The 21,713-nt window shown below is 44.7% G+C and overlaps 1 protein-coding gene across 21 annotated transcripts in view; it reads right to left on the reverse strand.

The window, feature by feature from the left end:
- Positions 1 to 12,137: 12,137 nt before the first annotated feature.
- The window catches only part of KMT2C (lysine methyltransferase 2C), a 303,468-nt gene continuing 293,892 nt past the window's right edge, over positions 12,138 to 21,713 (reverse strand). For all 21 annotated transcript variants that reach the window (XM_054495266.1, XM_063668010.1, XM_063668006.1 and 18 more), the window contains 4 exons: positions 16,878 to 16,994; positions 16,389 to 16,462; positions 15,997 to 16,105; positions 12,138 to 14,142 (listed from right to left, as the gene is read on the reverse strand). In XM_054495266.1, coding sequence (XP_054351241.1) covers positions 14,050 to 14,142; positions 15,997 to 16,105; positions 16,389 to 16,462; positions 16,878 to 16,994 — 393 coding nt within the window. In that variant the 3' untranslated portion in view covers positions 12,138 to 14,049. The remainder of the gene's footprint in view (positions 14,143 to 15,996; positions 16,106 to 16,388; positions 16,463 to 16,877; positions 16,995 to 21,713) is intronic.

Consider the following 21,713-nt stretch of genomic DNA (forward strand, 5'->3'; position numbering starts at 1 on the left):
TATCAGTTTTTGTGGCCTTTATTTTGAAGTTCTGTTACAACTGCAAGAAGTACACCCATCCACAATTGTAGTAAGAGATTTCAACACACCTCTCAATAATTGATAGAACAAGTAGACAGAAAAACAACCATCTTGGCCTAATTGACACTACCCAGCAACACAATACTTGGAACATTTACCAAGATAGACCATATTCTGGGATATTGAACGAGGTGTGATATACGTATAGAAATTCAAGTCATGCAAAGTAGAGTAGAAATCAATAACAGACACTTGGAAAAATCTCCAAATATTATTAAAAAACTAGCACACTTCCCAATACCCTATGGGTCAGAGAAAAAAATCAAAAGGATATTTTGAACTGACCAAAAATGAAAATACAACAGTGTGTGGCATGCAGCTAAAGCAGTACTTGGAAGTTTTATAGCATTAAGCACCTATATTAGAAAAGGATACAAGTCTCAGTGACTTTAGCTTCCATCTTAACAGAAAAAGAGCAAGTTAGACAAAGAGGCAAAGAGGCAGAAATGAAATATTAAATACTAGAACAGAAATGAATGAAACAAAACAGAGAAAATAAAGCTAAAAGCTGATTTGAGAGATCAATAAAATTGATAAACCTCTAGCCAAAAAAAAAAAACACCCTGAAATTACCAACATCAGGAATGAGTTGCAAGCGCACTAGAGTCTACAGATACTAAAAAGCATGCTGAACAGCAGGAGCTCTGATTGACTGCTGGTGGGAGTGCAAAGTGGTACAGCCACTCTGGCAAGTTTCTTCCTAAACATACTCTTAACCTATGATCCAGCAGTTGTGCTCCTTGGTGTTTACCCAAAGGAGATGAAAACCACACGAAGCCTGCACATGGATTTTACAGCAGCTTTATTCATGACTGTCGAAACGTGGAAGCAAGATATCCTTCAGTACGGGAATGTTTTATAGCAGCTTTATTCATGATTGCTGAAACCTGGAAGCAAGCAAGATGTCCTTTAGTACAGGAATGTTTTATAGCGGCTTTATTCAGGACTGCTGAAACCCGGAAGCAAGATGTCCTTAATACAGGAATGTTTTATAGCGGCTTTATTCAGGACTGCTGAAACCCGGAAGCAAGATGTCCTTAATACAGGAATGTTTTATAGCGGCTTTATTCAGGACTGCCGAAACCCGGAAGTAAGATGTCCTTTAGTGCATGCATGGATGAACTATAGGATGAACTATACTACATTCAGACGATGGAACATTCAGTGCTGAGAAGAATTAAGCCATGAGCCTTGAAAAGTCATGGAGGGATGTTAAGAATATATTACTCAGTGAAAGAAGCCAATCTGAAAAGCTACATATTGTACGATTCCAATTATATGGCATTCTGGAAAAGGCAAAGACAAAAAGATCACTGCTTGCTAGGGGTTATGGGAGAGTGTGATGGTTGATTTTATGTCAACCTGACTGAGCTAAAGAACGCCCAGGTAGCTGTAAGACATGATTTCTGCAAATGTCTGTGAGGGTGGTTCCAGAAGAGATTAGTGTTTGAATCAGCAGACTCAGTAAAGAAGATCCTCTCTCACGAATGTGGGTGGGCACCACTCAATCCATTGGGAGCCCAAATAGAACAAAAAGGTGAAGGAAGGGTGACTTGTTCTCTCCTTGGAGCTAGAAGTCAGCATTCTGGCTCTCAGGCCTTTGGACTCAGACCAGGACCTGCATCATTGGCTCCCCTGGGCCTCAGGCCTTCAGCCTTGAGCTGGAACAACACCACTGCCTTTCCTGGGCTTCCAGCTTGCAGGCAGTAAATCATAGAGCATCTCAGTTCCTCATAATCTCTTTCTGTATTTCTATACGTCCTATTTGTTCTGTTTTTCTGGAGAACCCAGCTAACACAGGGAGGGAGGGATGAGCAGGTAGAGCACAGAGGATTTTTATATCCTACATGAATACAGAAAAATTTCCTTACAAAAATTAGCAAATAAAATCCGCAACATATAAAAAGGATGATACGTTATGAACAATTTGGTTTTTGCCCAGGAATGCAAAGATGGTTTAACATTAGAGGTTTGATTAAGATAATTTACAGTGTTAGTAATACAGGGGGAAAGCCATATGCAGCCTTGCAGGAAAAAAACTGACAGAATTCAACACCCACTTATGATAACAACTCAGCAAACCAGGAATGGAAAGAAAATTCCTCAACTTCATAAAGTGCATCTATGGAGATGACTATAGCTAGCCTCATACAATGTGAAAGATGATTGGCAACAAGGCAGAGATACCTGTTCTTACCTCTCCTAGTCAGCACAATACAGCAAGAAAAAGAAAGGCATGTACATTAGGAAGGAAGAAGTAAAAGTGTATTTATTTGCAGACTATGATCAAGTAATGCAGAAAATCACAGGGTGTCTTCAAAACTACTACTAGACATAGTAAGGAATTTATCAGGACCACAAAAAAATGAATTCTTCTTCATATTGGCAACAAACAGCTCAAAACTGAAGTTCATGGTATTGTGATTGCAGTTTACAATAGCATCCAAAATATAAGAATTTAGGGTACATACGACAAAATATGTGTAAGAGTTGTATGATGAAAAGTAGAAAACATTGCTGAGAAAAATTAAGATTAAATAGAGAATTATACTACATTCCTGATTGGAAGGCTCAGTGTTAATAAGATGTTAATTCTCCACAATTTGATCTATGGATTTAATGCTACTTTTAATGAAAATCCCAGTATGCTTTTTGTGGAAACTGATAATTTAATTTTAAAATTGATATGGAAATGCATAGGACTAAGAGTGGCCAAAATAATTTGAAAGAAATAAAGTTGGAGGATTTACACTAATTCAAGACTTACTATGCTGCGGACTTACGGATAATGAATTGATTGGTGGAAGAGAAACAGACCCACACATATATGGCCAACTGATTTGCAGCAAAGGAGCCAATACAATGCAGTGGGGAGGGGAAAATTATTATAACACATGGTGCTGCAAGAATCTGATATCCCTGTGGACAGAAATTACCTGTGACACCCCTGCCACCACCTTATACCACAAATAAACATTATTTTAAGATCTAAACATAAAAACTAAAATTACAAAGCTTTTAGAAGAAAATGTAGGAGAATATCTTCATGACTTTAGGGTAGGCAAAGATTCCTTAAGCACTCATTAAAGAGCCAGCCATTGGCCAGTCCTGGTGGCTCATGCCTGCAATCCCAGCACTTTGGGAGGCCAAGGCAGGAGGATCGCTTGAAGCCAGAAGTTTCCAGACCAGCCTGGTCAACATAGTGAGAACCCATCTCTATTTGAAAAAGATAAAGGCCAGGCACAGGTCGCTCATGCCTGTAATCCCAACACTTTGGGAGGCCAGTGTGGGAGGATTGCTTGAGCTCAGGAGTTAGAGACCAGCCTGGGCAACATAGTGAGATCCTGTCTTTAATAAAACTTTTTTTTTTTTAAAGAACTAGCCATAAAATATTAACAAATTGAACTTCAGAATTAAACTTCTGCTTATCAAGACACCATTGAGAAAATGAAAAAAGCCACAACTGTATTCAAGGGTTTGTGTTTAAAATTCAATACTAAAAAGACAACCCAATTTTCAAAATGGACAAAATATTTGGATATGTCACCAAAGTATAAATAGCTCAGTATGTGAAAAGGTGTTCAGTCTCATGGTCATCAAAGAAATGCAAATTAAAACAACATTCAGATGCCACTTTACATCCATTAAAATGGCTGAAATAAAACAGACCGACATGGGGGTTTCTCAGGAAATTGCAGGAAAGGTTGCAGCACAGCTTTCAGATTTTGCCTAGTCAACATCTACATAAAATTAGAGCAACTAGAGAGGCAAACCCAAAACCCATGGATGGTATTTTCAAAGTAGGTAGGTGGCAAGGTAGCTGCAAATTCTCTAAAGCAGGTAGGAGGAGCTGGATGCCCGAGACCTGTGTGGCAGAAAGCCAGGCAAGCTCTAGGCAGATGGTGTGTTGAGGAGCGGAGGACATGGAAAGGCAACGGTGGCCGCAGGAAACTGGGGAGTCAGAGCAGCAAACACCGTGGGGTTGTCTGCCTCTCCAGCATTCGGCAGTGGCAGGGGTCCCTGGGGGAGGGAGGGCTTAGGGGATGAAGCCTTCTAGTTCCTTTGAACTAATGAAACTGCCAGGGCATGGAGTCAAAATTGAGCAAGACAGGGATAATAGAGAAACAGTGTAAGTGAATAATAATAAAGAAAAAGGACACAGCTTGGAGAAGTAGAGGGAAGTGAAGCCAGGCATCAGCAGAAGGAGTGACCATAGCTTTAGCAGTGCAGGAAAACAGAAGAGGGAGCTCTGCAAGGCTGGGAAAGCCGTCTGAGCCAGGCTCCCCCGTGTGGGAAAGCCGTCTGGGCCACGCTCCCCCACGTGGGAAAGCCGTCGGGGCCACGCTCCCCCACATGGGAAAGCCGTCTGGGCCAGGCTGCCCCGTGTGGGAAAGCCGTCTGGGCCACGCTCCCCCGTGTGGGAAAGCCGTCTGGGCCACGCTCCCCCGTGTGGGAAAGCCGTCTGAGCCAGGCTCCCCCGTGTGGGAAAGCCGTCTGGGCCACGGTCCCCCGTGTGGGAAAGCCGTCTGGGCCACGCTCCCCCGTGTGGGAAAGCCGTCTGAGCCAGGCTCCCCTGTGTGGGAAAGCCGTCTGGGCCACGCTCCCCCATGTGGGAAAGCCGTCTGGGCCACGCTGCCCCGTGTGGGAAAGCCGTCTGGGCCACGCTCCTCCATGTTCAGAAACTCAGTTCCCACCAGATGAGCAACAGAAGACGATCAAGGCCAAGTCCCATACAAAGTATAAGAAGAAAAAGAGAGCTAAATGGCATTTGTATAATGAAAGCACTCCAGAAGGATGTGCTCACAGAACTGACCCAAACTGTAACATACTGATTCAAAAATGAGCTTAAGGTATGAGGAGAGTGACATGAGAGGACTAAATACAGCAAATCTGAAAACTCAGAATGTGGTGGCAGAACTCAAGAAGTGTGAGAAATTAAGAATAGATAAGGAGGAACACGGGGGCAAAGACATAATAAGGCCTTTAAAGAAGTAGAATTTGACAAGAAGGAAACATTTTAAACAAAAAACACAAGTTCTGCTTCTGGCCAAGAAGGAGTAACAGGATCTGGGCTTGTCCTCCTGGAGTAAAAAACTAGAGACTAGAAAGAAAAACATGCAGAACCTCTTCAGCCAGTGGTTCCCAGGGACTGGAGGGACAGTAATGCCCCCAGAAATGGTGAGCCCGAGACTCTCCCCACCTAGGACAGTTTCCTGACTTTGGCATAGGGAGGGGAACTTAAAAAAAGGCCCATCATCCTGCAGGTCGAGATGGACGCCAGAGTCCAGGGAGGCTAAGGTGGCTGGAATTTGCATCGGAGGATGAAGGAGAGGAAGGAGCTAAACAGAGAGAAGGGCCAGAATCTGCACAGGGGCGCCTGGAGTCTGGCTGTGTTGCAGTCTGCCGGTGGAAACTTACTCCTGAGGCTGGGAGGCTCTAAACTGAACAGCTCCCAAAGATCAGGTGGAGCTGGAAATCATTGAAGCTGCCACCAGCCAAGTAACAGGCCCCACTGAGTATTCGGGGCGCCCAGGGTATTCCCCGAAGGGCCATGCCTTAGGAGTGGGGCTGGACTCGGCCAAGGGTAAAGACGCTGTCAGACTCATCAGAAAAGTGCTTCAAGAACAGGCTTCAAAAGGTAGAAACCAGCTGGGCACGGTGCCTCACGCCTGGAATCCCAGCACTTTGGGAGGCGGAGGCAGGCAGATCACCTCGAGAACAGCCTGGCCAACATGGGGAAAACCAGTCTCTACTAAAAATAAAAAAAATTAGCCGGGCGTGGTAGCACATGCCTGTACTCCCAGCTACCTGGGAGGCTGAGGTGGGAGAATCGCTTGAACCAGGAGGAGGAGGTTGCAGTGAGCCGATATCACGCCACTAAACTCCAGCCTGGGTGACAGAGTGAGACTCCGTCTGAAAAATATATATAACCGTTACCGGGAGAAAAAGGTGATTTAAACAGGCCTAGAGAGTTCAATCGGGAGTGGGGAGCGGATCCCAGAGAGCCCTGGGCAGCCCACAGCCGCCGTGGTCTAGTTGCCATCACACCCTGGGAGAAGCCCAGGCACCGTCACCCCCGCCGGCGGGGACAAGAAGGCCGTCACAGTGAAGGTTTGGGGAACAAACGGTTCAGGGTAAGGAACAGATACGGTTTCATCAACAGGAATGTCACCAAGGAAGATGTTTGTTCACCAGACTGCCGTGAAGGAGAACCCCGAGGAGAACCCTGGTGGCGGAGGAGCTGGGGAGGCCGCGGAGTCTGATGTTGAAGGAGAAAAGGGTGAGGCGCCAGCAAATGTTCCAGGGCCTGGTGGGGCCCAGGTCAAGGCAGTAAACCTGCGACCACGTAACCACTACAGACGCGGGTCCTCCCCGCAATCACCAGCAGAATCACCAGAATCCTCAGTGGGGAACAGAAGGAGGGATGAGACAGCACTGCCGCAGGCCAGGCCCCACCACGCCGGCCCCACCGCAGGGTCCCACTTTCCTCCATGGAGGCCACAGTTCTCCAGCCTCCGGGGCGGCCGGGAGCAGCGATGCAGGGGTGACAGATGCAGGGGTGACAGTGCAGGGAGCGGGGAGACCAGCGAGGCAGCGAGTGTACCGGGGACGCAGACCACGATTCCGCAGGGCCCACCTCACCCAAGACAGCCTGGAGAGGACAGCGATGAAGAGGATAAAGACAATCCAGGAGATGAGACCCAAGGTCACCAGCCACCTCAGCACCGGGCCGCCGCAACTTCAGTTACCGACGCAGTCGCCCAGAAAACCCTAAACCACAATATGGCAGAGACACAGAAGCAGCTGATCCACCAGCTGAGAATTCCTCGCTCCAGGCTGAGCAAATGCCGGCTGCTACCTCTACCATCACCCGGTTTAGTCATCAAACAAGAACTAGGAAATTGCAGCGATAAGAAATGAACGAAAATTGGAGCTGAAGACCGTAAGTGCCTGCTTTTTGTCCGTTGACCAGCTAAGTAGAACTATCTGCATTATCTGTGGGGCATGGGGTTTCTAATTATTTTTACCTGAAGACGTCTCTTTTTGGTAATAACAGTGTTTTTTTAAAAAGCCTGGTTTTTCTCAATACGCCTTTAAAGGTTTTAAAATTATTTCGTATCTGCTCATGTCGAGATTTTTAAGAACTTCATTTTTAATTTGTCGTAAAAGTTTACAACTTGGTTTTTTCAAAAAAGTAACAAACTGCAAGCACCTGTTAATAAAAGTCTTAAATAAAAACAAACAGGCCTAGCAATGAAAGGATGGAATTAGCACACACTGGTGTCGAAAACGGCTTTGACAAATATGCTCAATGTGCTAAAAAAAAAAAAAAAAAATTTAGGAAAACTTGAAGATAATGAGGATTGAAACTGTCAAATCAGAATTGACAGAAGGTCACGAAAAATAAGGCAAATCTGAGAAACTACCAGATTACCAGTGTCCCGGAAGAGGCTAAGAGGACGTGAGGACCAAGCGCCACGTGGTGCCTGAGCCGCGTCCTGGAACAGAAAAAGGACATCATTGGAAAACCCAGTGAAACCTAAGTAGCCTGCAGGTTAGTTAACAGCAACGGACCAATGTTCATTTCTTAGTTTTGACAAATGCGCCACAGTTAACATCAGGGGAACGGGATGAGGAGTGTATGGGAAATCTCTGTATTATTTCTGCCACTTTCCTAAAAGTAATCCCAAAGTGCTCCCAAATACTATATTATTAATATGAATATAAAGTAATTCACTTTAGAGATCTGAAAATGTTCTCCATAAAATTGACAAGAAAAAATTGTAAACTCCCTAAACATCTTTCAGTTTCCTTTTTGTCCTCCTTCCCCATTTTTTCTTTATAAATATCGATGTTTTAATCAAAAAACATTGTTTTTTACATATTATATTAACTTACGCTGTCAAGAGTATGTGTTTCCAAAAATCCTTCCTTCCTTCCTGAGTCGGGGTCCGCTGGGAAATGAGAAGGCGCGCATCTCTGGCATCTTGAAGAGCTGTGAGGGAAGGGACTGTGAAGGTGTTAGCAGCCTCAGGGGCGCGGCCACCTCTGAGCCCGAAGGGTGAGAAGCAGCGTCCGGAGCCGCAGGCCTAGACACAGGCAGCCGCTCCACCACCAGACAGCGGGAGCAGAAACACCCAGGTCCCTTGTCCTGCCTCCCGGCCTCCCCCCACAGCTCCCACTGGCTGAAATGAAGCAGGAGCCAGGAGACCAGAAGGGTCAGCCCTCTGGACCCGGCAGAGCAGGCGGGATTGCGGGGAGGGAGGTGACCACCTGGCACTCTGCGTTCTGCCCGCCCTCCCTCCCTTTTGTGCTGGAGAAATAGTTGCAAGCTAAAGTTCCCACCTTCAGGTGAAAGGAAAGCTTAGAAATGAAAGTGAGAAATGCTCTGATAGACTCACGCGCCAAGAAAACACAGAACGGGGCTGCGCACTCCCACAGCGGGCAAGAGGGCGGGAGAACTTCCTGGAGCAGGCCAGGCGGCCTTGGGATGGACAAGGTCCCGGCGGAACGCACAGCAGTTGGGAAGCATCGAGGCACGCGCACGCATTTCGTCAGGGAATAGCAGGTCGTTCTGTTCTGAAAGCGAAGCGTCTTCCTGGCTGGGGCTGCTGGGATGAAGCCCTGAGCCGGGCAGGCTGTAGAGCGTGAGGATGGCGCGGGGCTCTGGTGTGGGGGCCTGGAAGCGGGTAGCTGCCATTCCGAGCGAGGAGATATTGGTGGAATGGTTCTGGGGAAGAGAGAAAGGATGAAGTCTCTGCAGTGGAGCTTCTGCAGGCCGAGTGGGCAGGCTGCAGGGTCATGCCAGGGGTCTAGAGCTCAGAAGGGAGGCGTCTGGAACGCTGTTCCCACCATGTTGGCTTAAGTTGTAGGTTTGGATGAAGTCAGCGTGGCGAGAGCAGAGGATGAGAAGAGTTGAGAAAAGTGTGGGGGGTGCTAGTATTTAAAAGGTACACACAAAGTTGAGGCTGTGGGGTTGGCAGCAGTGGGAATAGCAGGGCTGGAGTGAGGGAGGGGTGGTGGAAGGAGGGGTCACCTATGAGTGGGGCCTCCGCTGAGAAGTCATACACCTCGTGTGCTCCGCCTGCATCAACTTGTTCTTCAGGAAGCGAAGTTTCGTAAGGTTCCCATCAAGGAAGAGGGAATACTTTTAACGTTTCTGCGCTTAGGATAAAAACTAGGTTAAAAGAATTTCTGGGACCCAGGAGTAGTGTCTTCAAAAACAAGAACCCTTGCAGGAACAGAGCATCAGAAACTGCACAGGGAGCCACGAGCAGGCCTGCTCTAGGCAACGAGGGCGCTGGCCCCGGGATGGATGCTGGAGCATCCTCAGGACAGACAAAGTGGATGGAGAGTCTGTAGTACCAGCTGGGACATGTCACAGGCAAAACCCTGGCACCAGAGACAGGGTCCCAGTGAGATCTCAGCCCCTGAAGGGCTCGATGGACCCACCATGGGTTCTGAGGACACAGGAGCAAGCAGGGCCAGGGTGCAAGATTCCCAGAGACCGGGGGTAAGGCTGTGGCTGACCGGGGATGAGCAGACAGCTGACCCTCCTAGCAAGTAGAACATGGCTTCCATTTTAGAAGATCCTGAACACTTGAAGGAGCCTCCAGGAACTACACATAAAGCTGTGCTGTCAACGGCATGGCAGGAAGAAAACGAGACTTCAGAGTGGCACTGGGCACTGAGCTGGAGCACAGAGCACATTGTGCAAACGGGCACCGTCCGTCTACTCACCTCCCCAGGAGAAGAACCTTGCTTTGCTGATATTTACCCAATTTCTTTAGATATTTGGGAAGGGATTCTTCAACTCTGCCAGAAGGTGATGGGAGCGGGAGTCCTCCCAGGCATACCTGGAAACCTGATGGAAGTGCGGAGGCCGCCTTATCTAGGAACACATTTAAGTCTAGTAAGCAGTTAAAAACATTATTCTGCCTCTTGTAACCTTAAGTCTCTCTCGTTACATAGTCGTAACTGAAATATTTAAATTTTTAATGTTTTAAATGTAGCACTTCTCATTTCAAAGCTGCTGCCAGTGTATGTGACAATGGGCCCCAGGGAACAGGCCACCAGGGGCTTTACTGCATTGCTGTGAAGCTGAGGGAGTGCTGGTGACTCTGCTGTTGAGACTCCTTTCCTATTACAATAGGGCAGGATGGCCCTAGGCTCAGGGCCAAAGAATAAAGTCAGACTCTGTGCCTTTTTTCTTTCCATGGTGTTCACAGCAAACAACCCATTCTTTGGAATTTGTCGAATTTGAAGTGGGACAGTTGTAGTGTCTGTGTCCGAGCCTAATAAAAAATGCACTAGTATCATAGAAGCCATGAATTACTGCATAGCTATGGTTTCCTGGAAGAGTTGGCTTCCATTATTATTCTTTTAATTGAGACAAGAACTTGCTCTGTCACCCAGGTGGGAGTGCAGTGGTACAATCTCAGCTCGTTGCAGCCTTGACTTCCCAGGCTCAAGTGATCCTCCCGCCTCAGCCTCCCAAGTAGCTGGGACTATAGGTGCGCACAACCTCACCTGGCTAATGTTTTGATTTTTTGTAGAGATGGGTCTCACTATGTTGCCCAGGCTGGTCTTGAACTCCTGGCCTCAAGTGATGCTCCTGCCTTGGCCTCCTGAAGGCTGTTTTTCAGATTACTATTAAATACATACCTTAATGATGAAAAAAGAATGGGGTAGAGACCTTAGAGGGAAAAGATTAAAGCAGCAATGTAGGAAGAAAGCCAGGAAAGGGTTCTACTCCACAAGCAGGGGCTGGAGAGAATTTCAGAGACAGTGGCTGCCACCGCCACCAGGGACAGGAAACCCTAATGGCCAGATGATCATCTACTGCATCGGACACCACATCAGACTAAGTGTGTTTCTGCTTGGTGACTAGGACAGAGGGCAGTGCAGCCTCCAAATGACATGGGGCCAAAGGAGGAGGATAGGAGAAGCTGAGGAGAGACTGAGACAAGGTGGTTTTGAAATGGGAAATGGCTGAGCCATCTACATGAAAAACACCTCAACTGCTGCCAGCTCCCTCCATGTCACGACCATCCGCCTAGCCCAGGGCACCCCTCGCTCCTCCTGGGACTCGTACGGAGCCCACTCAGCCTCAGCGTACACACGCTGGTGCCCACAGGCGGGCCCGCCTCTTCTGGGCAGCATGTCACCTCTGTGCACAGTGGGAACTCAGCACCGTCCGGCAGCAGCTTCCTGCTGACCCAGGCGAGCTAAACCTGCGCCACTCACCTTTGCTTTTCTCTCATCTCACCTCCTGCCACTCTGTCCCAGCCACACCTGCCTTTCAGTTACTGGCAGCATCAGCCTCTTTCAGATCTCAAGGCTCCAGTATGAGTTGTCCCCTCTGCCAGGCAAGCCTCTGCCAGGCTCCCAGCTCCTCTTCATCCTTCAGGTCTTGCTTAAATGTTGCCTCCTTAGGAATGCCCCCACGGGACTCCCAGCCCACCTCCCATCTAAAAAAGTCACCTGTTTTTGTCCGTGCCCCTCACTAGAAGGCAAGCTCCACGATGGACCAGGAACGCTGGCTGTTTTAGTGTTAGCGAAGTCCCAGTTAAAAATCTGTCCTAGAAACTAAAGGGGATTCTGAGCAGTTTTTTCTTAACCCCTTTATATTTAATATGTTAAATAATTCAATATGATAGAAAGAAAGTCTACCACATAGAATAAGTCTGAAAAGCTGCCTCAAAAAAAAAAAAAAAAGAAAAAGAAAAAAAAAAACAGCACATAACCAAGACTAAATTTACCAATTAAACAAAAACAGGCTTTGAACAAGGCACCAAGGATACTCTAAACTTGGTAAACACCCTAAAAAGATACAGAAGTTCCCTTCTTTATTCAGTTGAAGGGAAGGAAAAAGTATCATAATTACAATGAATTATGAATTTACATCTAAACTTATTTGAAAATCTAAGAAAACCAAGTTGATTACGTCAACACTCTAATTGTGAAAGACATATGGTCAGTGAACTTCAGACAATCATCAATTTAAGAGCTCAAATTTGAATATGAGGAGTTAACAGAGAAGCTCTAGGCAGCTCTTATAGATGTAAAATATTTTATTTGTAAATGGTGATCTTCTAAATCTGTGTCCACAAATTCCAAAACCCATAACACTCTGTATACTTCAAAAAATTCAATTTTTGCCAACATTAGATACTATTATACAGAACAGAAAACAACAAAAACCCGGTAGGACAAATACTGGTAGGATGTCAGGATATTGTACAAGAGAAGAAAAATATTCAGGAAACAATTTCATACAGCTATTTATCAAGAGAAAAATATATACAATTGATTTATTCTGTAAGATAAAAATACATCATGCCATATACAAGTTCAGAACTGCATCACTGAATATACCAACAGTTTACAGTCCACTTGAATTGTGCACACAAAACTTCATTTTATACTTAGCCTGTGAAGTGTCAGTACCAGAATTTTAAGTACAAAATAAAAAGCTAACCTGGTTCAAAATGCTGATTAAGTTTCTACAAGCAAACACAAAACAGTGTTTTTTTTTATTAAAGAAATGTAAACAAACAGTTCATACAAACACATTTTAAAATTACATCTTCCAAAAACCCTATTGCCAGAGTCCTGCAGCTGTAAGCATAATCACATCTCCTTTTTTTTTTTAACTTTTTCAAATTTTTGTGTTAAATAGAAGGCTAAAGGGTTAGATTTAAGTTTCTGCTACATGATCCTATTATGTTTACATGATTCTCTGTGGCTGAAACAAAGTTCTAATCAAAACTACTTTTGCTGAAGAAAAAATTCAGCCTCCATTTGGGTGTATTTTTAAGCAGTTATTCACAGTTATCACAAATTGTAAGCACAAAAAAACCTGACTGAAGAAGTAGGGATGCAACAATATAATATGAAAAAATTAGTTTAAATGACCAAAACAGCTATAAAAGTTGTAGTCGTAGCATACGCCCCGCTCCGTCAGAAGGAAGGTGTATAAAACCATTAAGTACTAATAGACTGCAGTTTCCAAAAAACCCCAAACACTCTAGGTTGAAATTTTGGTTATTACATAATTATAATGGCATATTTTATAACACAAAATTATATTGTAACATCCCTATGAACATTTTATAAGCACCCGAGCTGCTGCAGAGCCTGGTAGCATTTGGTCAATAACTATTTTTATACTGTATTTTTTCTCAAAATATTTACATATCTGTACAAAGTAACAGGGTTTGTTAGTTCTGCAGGTAACAGCAGCAGCTTGGCTTTCTTCTAACTTTATTTAAAAATAGCTTCATTCACTTATTCAATAATAAATACAAAAGTTTCTCTTATTTTACAGAAATCAAAAACTACAATAAACTGACTCATGGAATCAAGTATTTAAATGTATTTAGTGCAAGTTATTATCCCTTAGCTCTATCCCTAAGGAAGTCATTTCAGTACATTCCTTGTTCAGTGGTGTCTACTTTATTTAAAGACATTTTGAAGTTAGAGGGCCTGCCCCTTTTTAATAAGGCCGTGGCCAGCACTCTCTGTCCCCTTCGCTGGTGATTTCAGTCTTACATTCATAGGAAGGCCCCTGCCCGGGGCAGGGCAGCCATCGGCTCTTTGCCCCAGTAAAAGTTTCTCCTTAGTGAGACTAAAAAACCAAAACAACAAAACCCACCCACAAGGGAAAAAAAAAAAAAACAGAAAACAAACAAAAAAAGAAAGAAAAGGAAAAGAAAAAAAAGCAAAAGTGCTGGACCATTCTGTAATTCCGTTTAACCTCGGCCACTTCAGGAACGCTGCTTCTGTCAGCTTCCTCCTGGCGCTTCTTTAACCTAAAGGACTGAGGAAATCAGAACTCCCAGAAGCTTTTTCAAAAAGTCATAAAACAGAAAACAAAAATATCTTTCTGTCTGCAAAATTCCAATGGTGTGTTGAATCGCCTCTTCCTAGGGACAAGCCGCCCGCTGAGCTAGCAAGGAATGCATTTCAGTTCATCCACTTCCGGCAGTTCACAGCTCCACAGTGACACGGAATCTTGTGCTGGTCATCTTCAAAGTCAAACTTATAGTCATAGCAGAGCTGCCCACGGCAAAGACACAGGGTAAGAAAGGACAGCAAGGAAGGCAATGGCGTTTCTGCCTCCATCTCCCTTGCATTTTAAAACCAGCAAACAAAACAGACGTAAATTAAGGAAGACCTGATTTCTTGAGGTTCCATGGGACCCTGGGGGAACCCTGAAAAGAGGCACTGTGCTTGCACAGAGGAAATGAGGGAGGCAGTATTTTTAAACAGCCAGATCTGAGAACGGGGAGCCTGACCGGAGAAAGCTGTATTTCTGTGACTTCTCATAATGCTGTCCCTGCAAGTGGATGGAGGGGACTGGAAGGGCAACTGCTTTCCTACCCCTCTCCCTAAAACCCAGAAGCCTTTCACCTCCCCTGATTTACCGAACGGGGCATGCAAGTCTGGGTGAGATGAACTGCCAGCTAACACTGTTTACCCTCTTTCATTTTTCCTCACTCAAGACTGAAAGGATGTCTTTCTATTTAGAGGTCACCAAATTAACATCTCAGACCAATCAAGGTAGGTGGGAGTCTGCGTGAGTCCCATGGTACAAGCCTCACTGCGTGGCCCCTGCAACCCCCACCACCCCAGAGAGACCCGATGCTGCAAAATGAAGGGGAAGCCCAGTAATTTCTAGGTCTCTTCTGATTGAAATGATTCTAGACACTAGCTGGAAAGACCTTCTACACAGAAAGGAAGGAACCCAGTGTTTATTGAGCAGCTGTTCTTGGCAATGATTCCACTGCTTTCTTTCAGGTATCTGCTGAGTCCTTACAAGAGCCTGGTAAGGAAGTCATTTTCTCCGTCTTGCAGAAGATAAAATAGGGGCTCAGATTAAACTATTTAGGAAGGAGGCAGGTGGCCCTGGGCTGAGTCTCTTCTGACCACCATGGTATCCACTGGTTACTGGCACCGTGCCAGGGCTCCCACACACTGTCTTATTTACACGTTACTTTGAGATGTATAACGGGCCTTGGGTCTAGTCGGATCCTTATTCTTGACTAAGAAAGGAGATTCCACAAAGACCCAAAATACAGACAGAATCCCACGAATGCCATGGCTATGTTCATGAAGAGAGAGGAGCACCAACAAAGCCAAGTCACTCAGGTGCCTCACTCCCCAAATGCGGGACGTTTCCTACAGAAACCAAGCCTGCTGCTCAGTGACAGCTTTCCAGGAAACGCCAATTCCAGAACCAAGGTACCTGAATCACAGTGGGAAAGACCAAGTTGGGAAGCAAATGCAGCAATTAAGGCCAAAAATAATCCCAACGGGTGAGACGCCGGACCACAGTCACCTCTGAGAGCACGGAGACAAATAGCAAGCTTGGCACTCGGCATTTTGAAGACAACAACCCACACCTGAACTGCTGGAGAATGTGATGATGTGGGCACTTGGTTAGGCATGTACTGATCGTCAGTGTGAGCACACAATCCTCAGCAGCACGGCTGCCCAGTTTGCCGCCCATAGCCCAACAGTGCCATCCCAGGAGCCACGGCCCCCTTGGAAACGGACGGGGATGCTCTTCAGAGGGGACACTGCCAAACTGTGTCCAGGTTAAGGGGATAAAGAATGATCCTATGGCACATAGAAATGATACCACCTGGGTGCCATGGGGATGCTGAACCCGTGGCACAGAAGGGAAGGGAGAGGTGACAGCAAATGCTCACAGAGCTGCCATGTGGAGGAAGGTGAACTGGAATGCCTGAAGGGTGAGATATTGCAGGGTGGGAACATCTGGCCTACTATAGACAGAGTTTTTATCACAACAAAGAATTGGGAAACAAGTAAGTAAGTGGCCTGTGTGAGGAGGGAACTATTCACCCAGGATCTGAACAACATGGCAGACGCAATCTCTCACACTCTTACCTCTTCTCCTTTCTGGATTCTCCGATTGGAGCTGATGATAATTTTGTGTCCTCTCTCAAAAGTCACCACTTCAGCCACACAATTAGGTGCACACGAATGGTTGATATACCTGCAAGCCACCATGTCAGAAAACTATATTGTAAAACAGCTAGAAGCAGCTTTAAAAACTTCCCATTTATTGAGAAAGCAGTTTTTGCTAATTAAATTTCTATTTGCCCATTGTTAGAAGCACAAATATAAAATTTAAATGAAAATTCTCAAAACTCATTTGCTCTGAATGTTTAGTCACTGCCAGGCTGCAGTGAGAGCCTTTCCCTTGGCTTCAGTGTTCTCTCCACCAGCACTGGCCCCACAAGCAAAAGCACTCCCCGTCAGGTTCCTCGCTGTCTCACCTTGCAGGCCCTCCTGTGAGCGTGGCATCAATCACGTGGTCGTTATCCATGCGGAACATGTACACACCACGGTTCTGAGGGAAAAGTCAGTCAGTAAGTCATCAATGTCGACCTGAAACTCCCCTCTGTGTTCCTATCCACACCAGGAGGACTCAGTCAAAACTGAACGGAACGGCACCCTCATCACCCTTACTGTGGATATTCTGTTAGGCACAGATGACATTTACATGGCACGAATGGAAAGCATGGAATCAGTAGGTTGTGTGTGAAGCCAGGCTCATTAATTTACAGTTGTCTATCAAAGTAAACCATAACACCAATTGAAAGAGATAAAACTGATAAAAATATAATAATATACAGATATGGCTTTTGTTTAAAGCTAAATGCAGCATGACAGATTTCATTCTGCCTTTCAGGGTGTCTGGTTGGCATGGAGAAAGGGAGAGGATGATGGTGCTGTTTATACAATCGCGGGGACCAGACACCTACCTGAGACTCATAAAGTTTCTCTTTTCTGTTTGCTACTTCATTTCGAATGATAGTCCCAATATATTCAATGACCATGGTGTGCTTCTCAATGTCTCTAGCAGCATACAGGCCCAGCCCCTAAAAACCAAAAAAAAAAAAAAAAAAAAAGTGTTTACATACTTCCAATTGATGTGACAACAAGTCTTTTTTCTGTTTTTCATACAAAGGTTCACCCTTGGGTCTTATTAGAAGCCATATTTAAGTTTCACTTGAACTCAAATCATTTTTGAATATGCTGTTTTCTGAAATTTAAAAAATTGGAAATTTTTACTAATTAAAACTATGCCATCACTAGCTTATTCCTACGTCTTTTTTAGCACTAAATTCTTAGGGTCTATGTATAAAGTAGTACTGTGGCTTGGCTGTCTTATGTATTAGGCTATCTAACCTTCCAGATGAGATAGCTGAGTTCCCACCAACTAAATAAGCTTATTGACTTGTGGTGTTTATTTTACCCCAATACTATTTCAAAAAAGACATAATAAATTTAGTAACACAGAAATCGGGCTAACTATAACCAATCACTGATACTGTAAACAGGGTTCGGACTTAGCTCTGAGTTTCCCAGGAGCCAGGGCAAAGAGCAGACGCAGGAAACGTCACTCTGCTGTAAATATCAGGAATGTTGGAAACAAATGAAGCTCTTGGGGAAGGTAAATTTTTCACTAATACAAAATTCTGAGGCTGGGAAAGAAGTTTGAACTGGCCGAAATGGAAGCAGCTCTCACTGTGCAGCTTGTACTCCCGTGCTGGTGGCCTGCTAGGTGCGCTATTTTAGGTTGGTAGCACAACTTGTAGAGAAACATACTCAAAAAATATGGGTCTTTCCCATAAATAGTTGTATTTTCTTGTCCCAATTTTGGGTTTTTGCCCTTAATTCCGACTAGAAGGCAACTGAATGCAAAAGTACTAGACTAGATGCAACTGAATCAGAAGTACTAGACTAGAATGCAATTCGAGAATTGAACTGAATTCTAGAATGCAGAAATCAACTGCATTCTAGTCGGAATTACTAGGACCACCATGTGCTGCCCCAGCTGCGTCCTCATGAAGCACATCCGGGAGCACCATGTGCTGCCCCAGCTGCGTCCTCATGAAGCACATCCGGGAGCACACGGTGGGAAGGGCCATGTCAGAGACTTTAGTATGTGAACTGATTTATCCTCTGAACAAGCATCTTTGATTATCTGTTCTACTCCAGATACAACTCACAAGTGAATGAACCAGAACACACAAAAAGTATGTTTGGAGATCAATATAGTGTGGTTTAAGAATAAACAAGATCAGTGGAAATGAAGAGATTCCAAATGGGCCAGGCATGGTGGCTCACGCCTATAATCCCAGCACTTTGGGAAGCCAAGGCAGGCGGATCCCTTGAGGTCAGGAGTTCAAGACCAGCCTGGCCAACATGGTGAAACCCTGTCTCTACTAAAAATACAAAAATTAGCTGGGCATGATGGCGTGTGCCTGTAATCCCAGCTACTAGGGAGGCTGAGCCAAGAGAATTGCTTGAGCCCCAGAGGCAGAGGTTGCAGTGAGCTGAGATCATGCCACTGCACTCCAGCCTGGGCAACAGAGCGAGACTCCAGAGGCTGAGGCATGAGAATCGCTTTAATCTGGGAGGCAGAGGTTGCAGTGAGCCGAGATGGCACCACTGCACTCCAGTCTGGCTGACAGAGTGAGACTCCATCTCAGAAAAGAGAAATAGATCCCTGCATGTATGAAAATCTAACGTATAGTAGTAACTGGTATTAAAATTCAGTTTATAGTCAAGATTTCGTGGGGTTAAAAGAAGAAAAAGGCCAGGTGTGGTGGCTCACACCTGTAATACCAGCACTTTGGGAGGCAGAGGTGGGCGGGTCACAAGGTCAGGAGTTTGAGGACCAGCCTGGCCAATATGGTGAAACCCCATCTCTACTTAAAAAAAAAAAAAAAAAAATTAGCCGGGCATGGTAGTGCACACCTGTAGTCCCAGTTACTTGGGAGGCTGAGGCAGAAGAATCGCTTGAACCTGGGAGGCAGAGGTTGCAGTGAGCCGAGATCGTGCCACTGCACTCCAGCCTGGGTGACAGAGGAAGACTCTGTCTCAAAAAAAAAAAAAAAAATTCATGCCAGCCACGGGGGCTCATGCCTGTAATCCTAGCACTTCGGGAAGCCGAGGCAGGTGAACTGCTTGAGTTCAGGAGTTCAAGACCAGCCTGGACGACATGGCAAAACCTCATCTCTAAAAAAATGTTTTTAAAAATTAGCCAAGTTTTGTGGCATGCACCTGTGGCCCTGGCTACTCAGGAGGCTGAGGTAAGAGGATCGCTTGAGCCCAGGAGATCGAAGCTGCAGTGAGCTGAAATTGTGCCACCGCACTCCAGCCTGGGTGACAGAGTGAGACCCTGTCTCAAAAAAGAAGAAAGAAAATCAGTTAAATATGAGTGGGTTACTTCTAAATGGCCCTTCAACAACTGGTTATCCAATGGAAGAAAACGAAATTATATTTTTAAAATGTTATGCAAGAAAAACTCTAGAATACATATATAATCTAGGGTCTTGACCAAGACTAGATGCAATAGAAAATTATGTATGTTTGTTTATATAAAGTTACTTTTACAAGAAAAAAGATGTCACACTTGCTGGTAGGCAAAGGATATTTTGTAGGGGAAAATTCTGAATAGTGTAAACTGTTAAAAATTGAAAAATGGACAAAGGATATGAATACGCAATTCCTATGAAAGCAAATCCAAACGGCCGACATGAAAAGCTGCCTATTCGATTAAGGTAACGACATCAGTCTATATTTATCAGACCAACTAAACAAAAAAATAGTAACACCAACTACAAATGGGAAACAAGAAAACAGTCTCACATGCTGCAGGAAGAAGTGTGCAGTAAGAGCCTTTTTAGAAAACTGGCAATATCTATTTAAATGAAAAGTACACATGCTTTTACACAGAAACCTCACATTTGGGAATATACCCCATAGGAGTGAAACTATTAATTCATTGTGATATTTGTACAAGATATAGCAACACTGTTTGTTATGAGAAAAATTATAAATAAAATAAACACTCATCAGTAATGCAATGGTTTAACTGCAGTTCATCAACACTATGGAACATCACATAACCATTAAAAAGAATGAAATGAAGCTACCTCAGTTGATCGAGAGGGACCTCTGATTATTACAGAGAAAAGGAAGATGGAGAAAAATAACATGATTCCATTTTTATATATGTACATAAAAGTGTATATAGTTCTAAGATATTAGCACAGAAAAACAGGATACATATTAGATCATCCACGGGATCCCCAGGGAGGTGGACAGATGGGAGGGTGGCAGGATGAAATGAGTAAAGAGACAGAAACCAGAGCTCTCAAAAATGCTTCAGGTTAAAGATGACAGGTTGAACGCAGTTAAGATACCCACTAAAATCACAGTAAAAGCACACTCCTCAAGAACACGAATGGGTGTAAGAGTGAATGGACTATTTAAAATGAAAAGTAATTGACTTAGCAGGGGAAAGCTAGAACTGGAAGGAGTAGAGGCAAAGCACTAATTCACCCACAGAATCCGAGAGAGGCTCAACAGAGAGGGGCAACAGCAGAGAAAACACAGATACTCCACTCATAATGTAAAAACAAAATATCAAACAACAAGATCAAGAGCAGAAAGGGCTCGTAGCTAATCTCTAAAAATAAGACAAGAAAGATTAGCAGATAAAGTAGAGGAAGTCTCAGAAAGAACAGAGAGACAAGGAAACAAAAAACAGAAGGGGAGAAAGGATGTAAGACAGAAATTATTCTCTGGCATGCATGAGAATCATCCAGGGGGCCCCACCTCCAGAGCTGGATTCAGTGAGGCTGGGCTGGGGCCCCCGAACCTGCACGTCCTAACAAGCTCCCAGGTGACACTGCTGCTTCTAGTCTCAGGTCCACACTTTGAGATCCTGAATCTCAGGGGTTTTAGTGCAAACACAGAGGAAACAGAGGGGCAGAACTTGCAAAAGAATGAATACGAAACACATTTCTCAGACGGAAGGTCACGATGCTCCAGGTTGAAAGGGCTCATCAAGGGAGGAAAGCAATCAACAAAAAGACCTTCACTGAGGTGTAGTTCTGTGAAATGTCCAAATATCAATAAAGAGAAGATCCTACAAACTTCTAGTGAGGAGTAAAAGGGTTCCAACAAAGGAACAAGAATCTGAATGAGTATAGACAAAGGAATGCTGATCCAATTTATATGGTAAAGATACTTCACTGGCTGCTGAGAAGGAACTGGATGGGAGGAGACAGCCAGGCCTGCAGTGGTACAGGCAAGTGATATGTGGCTCAAGATAGGGCTGGGAAACCTAAGAGTGGATCTGAGAGAATTTTTAGAAGAAAACAGAACTTGATGATGCTTTAGGTTTAATCTGGCAGTACTGAAGCCAATGTACACAAACGGTAACATCACTCAGCAAGGAGCCTGTAGGATGGCGGGGTTTAGGAGCTGGACAAGTTTGACAAAGTAAGAGCTTTGTAATTCCATTCTGAGACATCCAAGGAGAAAAATGCTGAACAGGCATTTGGATATTTGGGTCTGCAGCTCAGGAAGTATGGCCTATAGGTGTAAACTTAAATGCTTAGCCTATACACGGCCTCACTTGTAAGATAGTCCACAGTCTACCAAAAAACGTGCACTGATTTCATGAAACGGTAGCTTCCAAAAGATAAGGTAACTTCCAAAATTGGTGTACCTCTGGAAAATATTTTCATTTGTCTTTCTCTCAAGTGCTTGAAACAGCTCTACTGAGCACTCCACAAATC

Source organism: Pongo pygmaeus, chromosome 6 (assembly GCF_028885625.2).
Source record: "Pongo pygmaeus isolate AG05252 chromosome 6, NHGRI_mPonPyg2-v2.0_pri, whole genome shotgun sequence".
NCBI classification, from domain to species: domain Eukaryota; kingdom Metazoa; phylum Chordata; class Mammalia; order Primates; family Hominidae; genus Pongo; species Pongo pygmaeus.